At 43.2% G+C, this 13278-nt stretch overlaps 1 protein-coding gene across 4 annotated transcripts in view; it reads left to right on the top strand.

Moving 5' to 3' along the window:
• Nucleotides 1–13278, top strand: part of GRIA3 (glutamate ionotropic receptor AMPA type subunit 3) — a 208190-nt gene that overhangs the window by 122676 nt on the left and 72236 nt on the right. For all 4 annotated transcript variants that reach the window (XR_007775845.1, XM_050964485.1, XM_050964487.1 and 1 more), the window contains 3 exons: nucleotides 2954–3058; nucleotides 4883–4990; nucleotides 6204–6410. Coding sequence is in view for 3 of the 4 variants with exons in the window: in XM_050964485.1 (XP_050820442.1) it covers nucleotides 2954–3058; nucleotides 4883–4990; nucleotides 6204–6410 (420 nt within the window). In the remaining variant the exon portion in view is untranslated. The remainder of the gene's footprint in view (nucleotides 1–2953; nucleotides 3059–4882; nucleotides 4991–6203; nucleotides 6411–13278) is intronic.

Here is a 13278-nt window from a genome sequence, read left to right on the forward strand (position 1 = left end):
GGAATTAAAAAGCGACAACTGGGCACCAATTGTAATAGCTAGCCAATGTGACACACTGTACTGTATACTAGCATCTCTGCAAATGGCTGTGTTAAAAGTTTTGCGAACATATTCTGAGGCTAGGTTGAGGTAAAAAATGTGGCCCAAAATAAAACAGAACTGGGTGAACAGTTTGTCCTCAGGAGGTGTATTCTAAACCACATATATATTATGAGCATATGTACCAGTGTTTATTTATCTATATATCACACCAGTCCAAAATCAGCCTATGTCTTTTTCTAAAAGTTGCACAAACATTATAATCGACCATTTTTAACAGATTGCAGGATTTCCGCACCAGCCTGAACCTTAGTCCTGGGTTTTGCCTCACACTTGCTTACTGAACCCTAACATAACCCTATTTCCAACTTGATTACTCCTATTTGGCCAATCCCTAGTACTAACCATTAGTTATTGCATCAGATCTAGTATTGATCAAATTCCGGTGGTTTTGTCTGTCTTTCTTTCCCTTTTGTATTGAACTGATTTGGGGGGCATAAAAGTGAATGACAACCTACCAGATACATAGGATCTGATTTTGCTCTGACTTGGACCAGTAGAAATCAGGAATAACTCCACTGGTGTAAGACTGGAGTGAGTAAGGTTGGAATTAAGGCCACATGCTATGAAAAGGACCCCTAGATCAGACTTCATTCGCTTGGCTTAATTATTGCTTTTTCAAATTTGCCAGATTGGAAGGATCAAATCAAAAGGGTAATTCCCTCTCTCATAGAATGAGAGATATGATTCTGTCTCTCACTGTCAGAACACTTCTTATATCACAGTGTCAGTTCCCTAACAAATGCCTTAACTGTAGTTTCATTAATGTAGCATTACACCCTTTTGAAGATAAGTTAATTAAATTCAACCTTCATAACAGTTATAAGATTTGTAGTCAGTTGGAACTTAATTAGAAGTGATACATAAACCCTTCAAAAGAGATCCCAAAGTACTCACATCAACAAGGCTTGAACGGAAACACTAACAGTGCAACAAGATACACTCTGTTTGAGAGAGGTAAAAAAAAAATCCAAACGTTGGTTGGTACAAGGCTGCCGCTTTAATAAAAGATTCATAAGATACACAGAGCCACTTTCATAATTGAGGCAGGCACAGAATATTGAATTACATCAGGGTGATTTCAACCCATTATATTTAAATAGTCTTACATAAATTGAAGAGGTTTATCCATCTATCTCAACAGCCCCACTCAGTACCCAACGCAAGATCATCACACGTCCCTGATTCCTACTAGAACCCACACAATGATGCTTGTTCTTTTTCCTGTTTAGATGATGGTCTTGCACTTTTGCTTCAGGAAGTTATGACTTCCAATTAATTATATTTTCTACCTACATCAGCCATGGAACACCTTAAAAAAAGAATATTCAGTACAAGAAATCCTGCAAACAATCAGTCCAAGCATCCTACAAATAACTGATCCAAGCATCAGACTCAATGTCAAACTGCAGTCATCTTGCCAACAAAAGGCAGATTGGTATTACCTGATTCTGCATCCTTATATCATTGAAAAACTAGGCAAGTCTGTATTTCTTCCCCTGGATTTGAACCTAAAGTGTCCGATAAGTGGACAACAACTGACCTGAACATTAAAGGAACTGGCACATGAAATTGCAAGCCCAACAGCAAGGATTTTTAATGAATCCATAAACTTGGAGTTCATACCCTATGACTGGAGAATTGCTAATAGAGTACCTATTTTAAGAAAGGGGGCGGGGGGTGGGAAAGTGATCCGGGAAACTACAAGCCTGTTAGTTTGACCTAAATTGTATGCAAGGTCTTGGAACAAATTTTGAAAGAGAAAGTAGTTAAGACCTAGAGGTGAACGGTAATTGAGAGAAAATACAACATGGTTTTACAAAATGCAGATCATGCCAGACCAACTGGATCTCTTTCTTTGAGAAGATAACTGATTTTTTAGACAAAGGAAGTGCAGTAGATCTAATCTATCTGGATTTCAGTAAGGCATTTGATACAGTTCCACATGAGAAATTATTAGTTAAATTGTAGAAAATGGGGATTAAGATGAGAAGTGAAGGGTGGATAAGAAACTAGCTAAAGGGGTAACTACAATGGGTCATACTGAAGAGTGAAATGTCAGGCTGGAGGGAGGTTACTAGTGAAGTTCCTCAGGAATTGGTCTTGGAACCAATCTTATTTAACATTTTCATTCATGACCTTGACACAAAAAATGGGAGTGTGCTAATAAAATCTGCAGATGACACAAAGTTGGATGGTATTGCCAATACAGAGGAGGACCGGAATATCATACAAGATCTGAATGACCTTGAAAACCGGAGTAATAGAAATGAGGATGAAATTTAATAGTGCAAAGTGTGATGTCATGCACTTGGAGACTAACCACAAGAATTTTTGCTCTAAGCTGGGGATGTATCAGTTGGAACAGAGGAGAAGAAAGACCTGGATGTTTTGATCACAGGATGACTATGAGCTGCCAGTGTGTTGCAGCCATAAAAAGGCTAATGCAATCCTAGAATGCATCATGCAAGGTATATCCAGTAGTAATAGGGAAGTGTTAGTGCCCGTTGAAAAGGAGGGAATTTCACTAAGTGCATATAAACATGGCAAAATTGGACCTTGCACATAATGTATATGCAGGATTCACTCAGCACTGAAATGCAGCCTTCCTTGCAATGGAAGGGGCAGTTCCGCATCAGCTCATACGCAGTGAAGAAGAATAATGTTTACAGTTGAAACTGGGAGACCTGGGGAATTTTAGGTAGACAGAATATAAATGACCCTATTGGACGCTGGACAGGGCACAGGTATTAATGGAAATGATCACAGAGAGAGTAAATTCTTTCAGGACATAAAAGAGGGAAAAAATCAAAATAATGTTCTGTGTAACTGTTTTACTGTTTTCCTGTTTAAGGTACAAGTCCAAGGAATGACTGGAAATATCCAGTTTGACACCTACGGACGCAGAACAAATTACACAATTGACGTGTATGAAACTAAAGCCACTGGATCACGGAAGGTAAGTTCTCAAACTATATATTCTCCTTGGGCTTCTTAAAATATATGTATTGCTGCAAAGTCATGAAAACAAGCAATGTCATACAACTGTTGTGAAGATATAAAACCTGCTAGATCCCCCTCCCACTACATTTCTCTCTCCTCTTCCCTAATTCGTTTGTTCAGCAATTTTATAGGAATGTAGTTCCATTCTGTTCTTGTTATTCTGATCATGTCCCTCCACCCCCCCCGCCCTTGAATCCCTTCACTCCTTGAATACCTTCCTACAGCAAACGCCTTGGCTTCACCTCTGAGGTACCTACCCTGCCACATCTCAACTCTGATTTCCTCCTACAGTGGTGTCTTCGGACCCTTTGCCCAGTCCTCTCTCCTAAATTCCTTTCATCTCCTCCTTCCTCTCCATTATAGGCCTCAGAGCAATAGAAAATTTGGAACCCATATGTTTTTAAAATCTCTTAAAATAGTGTAAAATAGCATTAGGTTTTTAATCAGGATGTTCAAAGGACGATTATCTCATGGCCTAAGATAAAATAGTCAGAAGTGCCTACATGAATTAGTAGCCTAAGTTCCATTTTCAAAAGTGGTTGAGGGCCAGATTTGTAAAAATATTTAGGTGCCTAAAGATGCAAATAGGTGCCTAGTGGAATTTTCAAAAGGGCCTAAGCAGGTTAGGTGCCTAGATCCCATTGATTTCAATTAGAATTCAGCACCTAACATTAAAACTTCCAGTAGGTGCCTATTTGCATCTTTAGGCACCTACACACCTTTGAAAATCTGATCCTTTGGCTTTGAAGTCTCATTGAAAGACAATGGGACTTATGCACCTCACTCACTTAGGCACTTTTGAAAATTGTACCCCTGCTCTAGAAATGGATGCTTCTGTATATCAAGAATCCCAGCTCCTCGGCCTGTGTATGTAACCCTAGAGCTACATGACATCAGGTCTTGAACCTCATCACTGGACCAAAACTAAATATTGCCTCTCTAGGACATAGGACCAGTGCTATTTTTATCCTCTGCCTTTACCTGACCTACATTTGTAGCAGCTTATAGTTTTGTTTTGTTTTGTTTGAAAAGAGTGGTTTTACTTTAAATAGTAGCTGTTTGCAGTCAGTTAGAGATTTAGTATGCTAGAAATAGACCAGGTTGAGACTAATTAAGGTCAGAGTTCAAGTGAGACAGTTAAGGCTGCAAATTAAAAGTAGTTCATTCAAGAATTCTGCAATTTATTTTCTTGTCCTATGTTGTATTCCCTGGTTGCAGAAATACAGGAATTATTCCATGGGTATTCTGATAAAATATATTATGTAATAATAGTATATGTATATGAAACCATACATTACTGTCACATAATTTTTGTATATCTATTTCCATGCTCAGGGGCGGCTTTAGACATTTCGCTGCCCCAAGCAGGGCGGCATGCCGCGGGAAGCGCTCTGCCGGTTGCCGGGAGGGCGGCAGACGGTTCCGGTGGACCTCTCGTAGGCTGGTCCCGCGGCATGCCGCCCCAAGCACGTGCTTGGCATGCTGGTGCCTGGAGCCGCCCCTGTCCATGCTACACACTCAGTAATGAAACAATGTAAAAATTCAGCAAAAGGTTCCCACAGCCCGATGCTGTCAATAAAGTGTCCCATGACCTTGCTAATAGCTGATGAGGGGTCCTAGGAAAACTTTTAGATCAAAGTTCATTTGTTTGTATCTTGCATACATCCTAAGTAAAAATCACTTTTTTAAGATAAAAAGGGCAGCTCTATTTAAGCATCAGTTTTATGCACCAAAATCATTGTAAAAATATGTAACTAGGTAACACTCTCTGCTTTTGTAGGCTGGTTACTGGAATGAATATGAAAGATTTGTGCCAGCACTAAACCAGCAAGTGTCTAATGACACTTCATCTGTGGAGAATAGAACAATAGTAGTCACTACCATCCTGGTAAGTTGCATGTTCTTAGTCAGTATGTGCTTAGGGGGTAAGACACGTGTATTCTAAGATTTATTAGAAGGCCCAGTGTTGAATGCTGTGTGACTTCAAGTGACTGAGAAGGTCAGCAACCTCCAGAGATGTATGGAGGGCTTCATCCTGTCAACACTTACACACATGAGTAAATTTACTCACGGGAGGAGTCCCACTGATCTCAACATTGCGCTTTCCTTCTTCTCAGTTACTTGAACTCAGTGGAACTCCTCACGTGAGTAAAGTTGCTGATGTATGTACGTGATTGCAGGATCTGGCCCTTCCTGCTGTAGGACCAAATCTTGCAGCCCTCACTCAGGCACAGCTCCTGTTGATTGAGTAAGGATGGCACAATCTGGCCCACAGTGAACTGGAAATGCTTTGACAATATGTAAAGACATCCAATGTTTGTGGAGAATAATGCTCTTCTTATATCTCATAGGCAGTGTTATCTGTGTCAGTTCTAAAGCCTATTGCTTATGTGGTCTGTAATTCAGTATTATTTGTGCCTTTGGTGCCTGTTACAATTGTCCTGAGCGGGATTCAGTTTATGATCCTTCTAGCAGTGTCATGATTTTACTTGACTATGATTTAGTGAGACACACTCAGCCTTTCAGCTGGGATTTTCAAAGAAGTCTACGGGAGTTAGGTGATCTGTGGTGGAACCGGGCACCTAAATGCCTCAGGCTTCTTTGAAAATCCAAGCATCAGCATGATCCTGCACCATGTAAATAAGCGGGGATTTTGCCATGGACTTCAATGGGAGCAGGATCGGGTACATCACTGCTTTATAAGCTAAGTACTGCATTATTATGGTGTGCTTATCTTTGATCTACTGGAGATTCAGGCCTGATCCTGAAAAAAGACTCATGTGAGTAGCCCCATTGCCTTAGTGGGAATACTCTTGTGGTTAAAGCTAATTGCATATGTGTTTGCAGGATCTGGCCATTGATGAATTTCAGTTGCGCTTCTAAGGATTGTTAAACTAAACTATTCTGTCTTGCCAGGAAGCCTTTAATGTTTATGTAAAGCTGACTTGGAAATCTTTCCAATTACTATATAAGAGCAGCCCACGAAATATTGTTGAGATTTGCCAATAACATAACATAATGCTAATAACAGCTCTCGTTTTGCATATTTTAAAGGCATGTGTTATATTCATAGACCTTTGATCTTTGCTTTTGTTTCAAAGGAATCGCCATATGTAATGTATAAGAAAAACCATGAACAACTAGAAGGGAATGAGAGATATGAAGGATATTGTGTAGACTTAGCTTATGAAATAGCAAAACATGTTGGAATAAAATACAAACTGTCAATTGTTGGAGATGGGAAATACGGAGCTAGGGACCCCGAGTCTAAGATATGGAATGGCATGGTGGGTGAACTAGTCTATGGGGTAAGTTTCCCTTAACATTCATTTTAATGTTCTTTTTTAAAAAATGCACGGCATTAATAAACTGCAAAATAAAAAATCTCTGTTTAAATTTGTTTTACAATCTCTAGATATTTATTTAGTCTCATTTTGTAGTCTATTTTAAAAAAAAATGTTTTTGTTCCATCGCATGGAGAGTGTTTTTTTTCACTGCCACCCCGAACTAGTCTATACACCAAATGGTTACGCAATGGTATTTGGGGTGAACATAAACACAGCAGAACATTTCTGCTCTCATAGCTTTGTGCTGAGCTAACAACCTGCATATGCTGATCGAGTGTGCACCTTGCTTTCTGCTTGCAGGCTGACAGCCATGTCTTCCTTCTCCCTGCAATCTTTGTCAACAGTAAGGGATGTATTGTGCCCTGCACAATGTGAGTGCATATGTTTGTGAGGAGAGGATCTTCCATTCCTTCTTTGCACTCCTCTGAGCACTGGGATGACACAAAGCTACCAGCAACACTGGTGCTGGCTCCCAGAAAAGAGTGCAGAGCTGGCTTTGCAGGAGGAGAGATTTGCCCTGTACTCTTGTAAAAAGGTGGAACAGAAGCTGGATGCACTGCAGCTCCAGGAGCTGTCATCCCTGCTGGAGGAACTCTGTCTCCAAAGTTGCCATGGAGCTTGATCCTACTCTCATTCAAGTCAATGGCAAAACTCCCATTAACTTTCCTGGCCCAAAGTGGCTGAACCTGCATCATGGAAACCAATGGGAGTTTTGCCATTGACTTCAGGCCAAAAGATGCGCCGATGTGTTATGCATTTTCACCAGGGCATATTTCATGATAGAGGCCTAATATCACCACATTTATGGAGTGTTACAACCCCAGCAAGGTCGTCTACTCCTAAACTCTGGATTTAGTTTTAAAATATCTGCTACCAGCAAACCAGCTGCTGTCTAGTTAATTGTGCTGCTACTTTTATGTTTGCATATCATGTGTACGTCACTTTGAGTAATAGGCACAAAAGACACCGAGTAACTGCTTTATTATTGCGATATTTAAAAAACAGTTAAGATTCTGAATGCTGAAATAGTAACTCAGGCCTGCCCAGCCCATTCAACTTTTCTGAGCCCTGTCCATTCTACTTGTATGTATTTTAAACCTTAGAAAACAGTGATTTTATGGTCTGACTTTTGGGGAGGAAGGAGTGGAGTCTAATGGGCACTAAGTGAAGAGGACTGGAAATCAGGACTCCTGGGTCATATTCTTGCCCGCCCCCTGACTTGACGTGTGTGACCTGAGCAAGTCACCAAACTTCTCTGTGCCTCAGTTCTACCAGCTATGAAACAGGAATAATAATATTACCTGTCTCATGGGGTGATGCTTTATAAGGCACTTTGAGAGTTGCTAGCTCAGGGCATAGTATTATTACTCTCAGTGTTTCTCTCCAGGTCAAGAAACTTCAACAGTGTTATCTATAATTAGGCCATCTGCAACTGCCCTAGTCATCTAGGCATGTAGCAGCCAATACAGCAGATACAGTCATTTAAAAAATGCGTATTAAAGAGAACCAAGTGACAAAGAGAAAAGTAAATTCCTAAAGATGTAGTGGCAAGCTGGGATTGAGCCTGCTGGAGAGTGTGTTATAAGCAATGTCACTTCCTCTGGGACTTGATGCAGGTAAAATTAACCTTTGCAGCTGCTGGACCATGGATGATTCCTCTGTTTCAAGGGCTTGCACCAGCTCTGCAAGGTGCTCCCAAAGAGCAGGCCTTGGGGAGGAGAAAGTTCATCCCCTTTTTCAAGCCAGCTTTTCTTTGAATAAGCTGGTTTGATGTAGAGCCCTCAGCCACATCCGTCTGGGACTAGCCCGGCTCAGAAGTCTATGCCTGTTGTGTATTGCCGAGCCCCAGGTGCTTTACCTCAACACGACTGCACTTATGAACCTTTGTCTGCAGAGAGCTTTGTGAGCACCACGCACCCCGATACTGCGCTGATAGAAAAACAAAAACCTGCCCCTCAGTCTGTCTTTTGTTTCATCCAGTGGATTCGTTCCCTTGTATTTAGGAAGCTGGGTTAGCAAGGCTTTAGCTTTCCAGTTGGTGACAAATTGAAACACTTTTCATTTAGTTTAGGAAATGAACAGCTAGTCCTTATTCTTGTGCAGTCAAAGCTTACTTCTTTGATTTGCATTTAACTGCAGTGCTCACTTATCCAAAGGTCAGACATGTCCCCTGAATTTTGACTGAAGATCCAGCCCAACAGAGTTGCTCAGCTCTGCTGGGCTGGTGCTGGAGTGGAACTGCAGGAGCCAGCAGGCCTTAGGGAGACCACCTAGGTCTCTGTAATCAGGGAAGGCAATCCCGCTATGTTGAAGTCAACATAGACTTCAAAGCCTCCCCCAATCATCTGCAGGCTTCGGGTGTCTTCCTGAAATGCTCTTATCCTTTCTCCATCTGCAGAAAGGGGGATAGTGACCTACAGCACTCAGCACCCTCAGAGGTGGGGATAATGAGCATGTGGAAAACACTTTGAAGATGAAGAATGCTCTGTAACCACTCATTATTAGGAACAGGTGTCTCATTTACATGATGACTCTCCTTTATCTCCCATGAGCTGAAAACTCTATTATGAAACTAAAAGTAAAGGTGCACGTTTCCCCAGGTGCCATTGTGAGCCTTGGCTGTGAAGTGACTGTCACATTTGCCTCCTCTGGATTCCATTTTGTGTAAACAAGGGAGAGATTAATTTTTAAATGCCTTTATTAGCATGTATGTAACCAGACAAGTAGGGCTACAAGAGGCTTGAGGTGGGGATTTTTGGAACAAGTTTATCCAGCAGTTGAACAGAACTGCTGCTGAATGCACTATTCAGGTCTGGCTCCAGGCACCAGCATCCCAAGCATTGCTTGGGGCAGCAATCTGCAAGGGGCGGCAGTCCGTGTGTTTTTGCCCCCAAGCAACGCACCAAATTGCCGCCGCGGACAGCGGGGGCAGTCCATGTGCTGTTAGGGCAGCATGCGCATTTCCACGGCGGTGGCAATTTGGCAGCAGCTTCTATGTTCAGCTGTCCATGGCGGCGCAGCTTCTATCTTCTGGTTGAAGACAGGAGCTGCCTCCAAATTGCCGCCCCTGCGGAAACGCGCGTGCTGCCCTAACGGCACACGGACTGCCCCCGCCGTCCGCAGCGGCAATTCAGCGCACTGCTTGGGGCAGCAAAACAGTAGAACGGGCCCTGGCACTATTTCAGATTGTATTTGTTTTAACAGCTAACTGCTGTGGAGTCGCATGGCAAATAAGATGTTACTGTGTTATAGAATCATAGAAATGTAGGGCTGGACGGGACCTTGAGAGGTTATTTTGTCCAGTCCCCCATGCTGTGGCTGTGGCAGGATCAAGTAAACCTCAGCCATCCCCAAGAGGTGTTTTTTTAACCTGTTCTTAAAAACCATTGATGATGGATATTCCACAACCTCCCTCGGTAACCTAATCCACTGCTTAACTATACTCATAGTTAGAAAGTTTTTCCTAATCTCTAACCTAAATCTCCCTGTCTGCAGTAAGTCAGTTACTTCTTACTGCTAACCTGACGTGTTTGTTGGCATCGCTGGGGAGACCATATGCAAATTCTGTTTAATATTGTCCCTTTTGTGTGCATTGCCTCCTGGTTTCAGACCTTATTTACTGAAGCACTTAGGGCAGCAATAGAGTCTGAAATTTCAGTGCTAGAAATCTAATTCAAGTGAATTGATGTTTAGCTTCATTTTTGCTATGTCTTTGTCCCTGCCTCCCCACTACTGCTTCCTACCTTCTTTTGGGGCAACCAGACACTTTCAGGAGAGAAAAGGCAGAACAATCCCTGTGCTCCTACCTCCTGGCCCACATACAAGGCAGATGGGTAGAGACAAGTTCCTTGTATATAGGTGCCAGGCAGATTATGGAATGCAAAGTCATTTGCTTTCGTCACATTTTTGTAACTAAAATCTGGATTTCTCATTTAACTTCATTTTTGCACATTGTCCTTCAGACTAAGGTTCTCAGCTGTGCTGAGTTTCCACTCAGTGCAGCAGAGAAAGAGCCTGTCAGAGCGACCCAGATACTGAGGGCAGTGTTGTATCAGCCCTGACCCAAGCATCAGTTAGCATAGCTGAGAGTCTGCTCTTATCTAAGCCATCTAGGAACAGCCCACAAGAGACCATAGCCATATGCCAACTAGGGGTGGCCAGAGTACAACCTTCTCCAGGAGCAGTCCTCTCTACCCCATGACATATCCACTACCTCAGGCCTGGATGGGTGATCTGGTGATGAAAGTTCTCCCAAGGTGGATGAAATGCTCTGCTGGCAGGACGTAGCTGCTTTCTGGTCACTTTGCACCTCGAGAGTGGTGCAAAAAGGGGCGGGATGCCCTAGAGAATTGGTGGCTGCATGATGATGATGGCAGTGGGGTGACTCCCCACTGAGAGGAGAGTTAAACTGCTCCCAATCTCTGAACCTGAGTCAATGTTTACATCTGACTAGTAGAGCAGCCCACCAAGGCAAGTGCCGTCCTCCAATGAGCCATCCCCTAATGGCATCCCTCTACTTCTGCTGATTAGGAGCACCTCCCACCTCCGACTCTGAGTCCTGTGCCCCAGCCAAATGCACACCAGAGTCTCCACTGCTACAGCCTTTTATAGGATTGGCTCTCCCAAAGTGTGGCAGGAGGCAAAGCCATGTGGCCACTTCCTTTCCCTTCCCCACCACTTCTGTGTAATAGTTTTCAACTCATGTGACATAGGATCTATCACTCTGTTGAGATTTACAATAGAGCTGTGCTTAGAACGGAGGGAAGATGGTCCTGTGGTTAGGCACAAGATCTGGCTCCTGTTCGTACTCTGTCCTGAGTGATCACGAGCAAGTAACTTACCCCGGCCCAGCTCTCACTGCTAGCAAGGGAAGCAATATGGCTGGAGGTATATTCTATCCTTTACCTCTTCCATGGGCTGGAAAAGAGAGTTAAACTGCTCCCAATCTCTGGACCTGAGTCAACATTTAAATCTGACCAGCAGCGCAAAGCACCAAGGCAAGTACTGTCCTCCAATGAGTCATCCCCACTACTTCTGCCGGTTAGCAGCAGCACCTCCCACTGAGCGCACACAGGAGATGCTTTGCTTAAGGCTTTAAACCTACCAGCCATTGAGGCCTAGACAATGGCTCTTCTCCCTAATGTAGTGTAAGCCTCTTTCCATAGGCTTTTATTGAGTCTCTTCCTTTTGAAGTGTGCTCCTGTTCTTTCTTTCCTGCTCAGCTAGGGAATCCTCCCCTCCCTGGGTTTGATCTGGTTTTCACAGCAGTGAGGCTAATTGAAAGCAGGTTTAACACATTTCTTAGTTGTGAGAACAAAATCCTTTATTAGGAAAATAAAAAGAACCCAAGCCCTACAAGCATCATAAACCCTCCCTTGATAAAAGAGTCTTTAGTAGAACCGCTTTAAGAAGGTAAGATGCAGCAAAGAGGAGGAGCAGGGAATTCAGGGAGAGGCAGCCTCTCCGCTGTCGTATGTAATGTTTGAAAGTGCCGATATACTTCACTGCATTAAAGTAGCCCACAGAAAGGAACTATGTTCTGCTTCAAATGATTCTGGCCACTTGTGCTTAAATAGCATCACGCTTTTGGGAATGGGATGAAGACCATTCTCAGCGCAGGGGCAGCAGTGTGCTGGGAGAAAAAGGACAGGGGAGGACAAGAGGTGGTTCTGTTCCAAACTCTGCCCGTAATTCCCATATCAAGAAGATAGCCCCATGCTAGCTCTGATCAAATAAGCATGCTAAAAATAGAGGGTAGGCAAGACCAGCAGGACAAGCCACCCCAAGTATGTACCCATCCAAGAGTCTAGGCATGGCCTCGACAGCTGCTCCCTCGAGCTGAGACTGTGCTTCTATTTGTAGTGCATTTGTTTGATCAAAGCCAGCATGGGTATGTCTCCTCAAGCTGGGAATTCCCCTCCCCTCCACAGCTCAAAGCATGAATGTTCCCTTGGTCTCCCTGGCCTTAGGCTCTCCAGTTGTGAAATGGGAATAATAATACCCCTCACATGGGGGGCTATGAGGATGTAATTAATAAACACTTTTGCCATGTCTACACGAAGGAAAAAGGTGCATTTTTTTAACATGTTAGCTAGTGCAGTGTTTCTCAACCAGGGGTCTGGGGCTCCCTGGGGAGCCGTGAGCTGGTTTCAGGGGGTCCGCTAAGAATGACCAGCATTAGACTTGCTGGGGCACAGGGCAGGTAATCAAAGCCCTGTCACGCAGGACTGCAGTCCAGGTCCGTGAGCCCTGCTACTCGGGGCTGAAGCTAATGCCTGAGCAACTTAGCATGGGCCCCTGGGCAATTGCCCTGCTTGGTACCCCCTAGCCCCTGCCCTGGCTTTTATATGCAGAAAAACAGGTGTTGTGGCACAGCTTGGCCGTGGAGTTTTTAATAGCAGTGGGGGGGGGCTCAGAAAGAAAAAGGTTGAGAACCCCTGAGCTAGAGTGTTAACTAACCCTTTTCCCATCCTAGTGTAGACAAGGCAGGTTGTAGTATTAACATGCGTTAGCCCTGGGGTTTACCTTGCCCGGCTAACATGTTAAAACTACAATTTGCCTCATCTACACTAGGATTTTAACATGTGTGTGTTAACACATGTTAGTTCATCAATACATGTTGGTTAACATATCTAATTTGTTAAAATACACCTTTTTCATTAGTGTCAATACGGCCTTTGAAAGTGTTTTAATATCTTTGAAGGGAGTGGTCAGCATTCAGAAGTCAACCTTTAGATACCACCCATAATACATGAGATAACAACTAATTTCCTGTTCTAAGTATAGGGAGAAATGATGGCATCTCCCATGGTACTGAATGGTGGCAGAT

The sequence above is a fragment of the Gopherus flavomarginatus genome, chromosome 8 (genome assembly GCF_025201925.1).
Source record: "Gopherus flavomarginatus isolate rGopFla2 chromosome 8, rGopFla2.mat.asm, whole genome shotgun sequence".
Classification (NCBI taxonomy): Eukaryota; Metazoa; Chordata; order Testudines; family Testudinidae; genus Gopherus; species Gopherus flavomarginatus.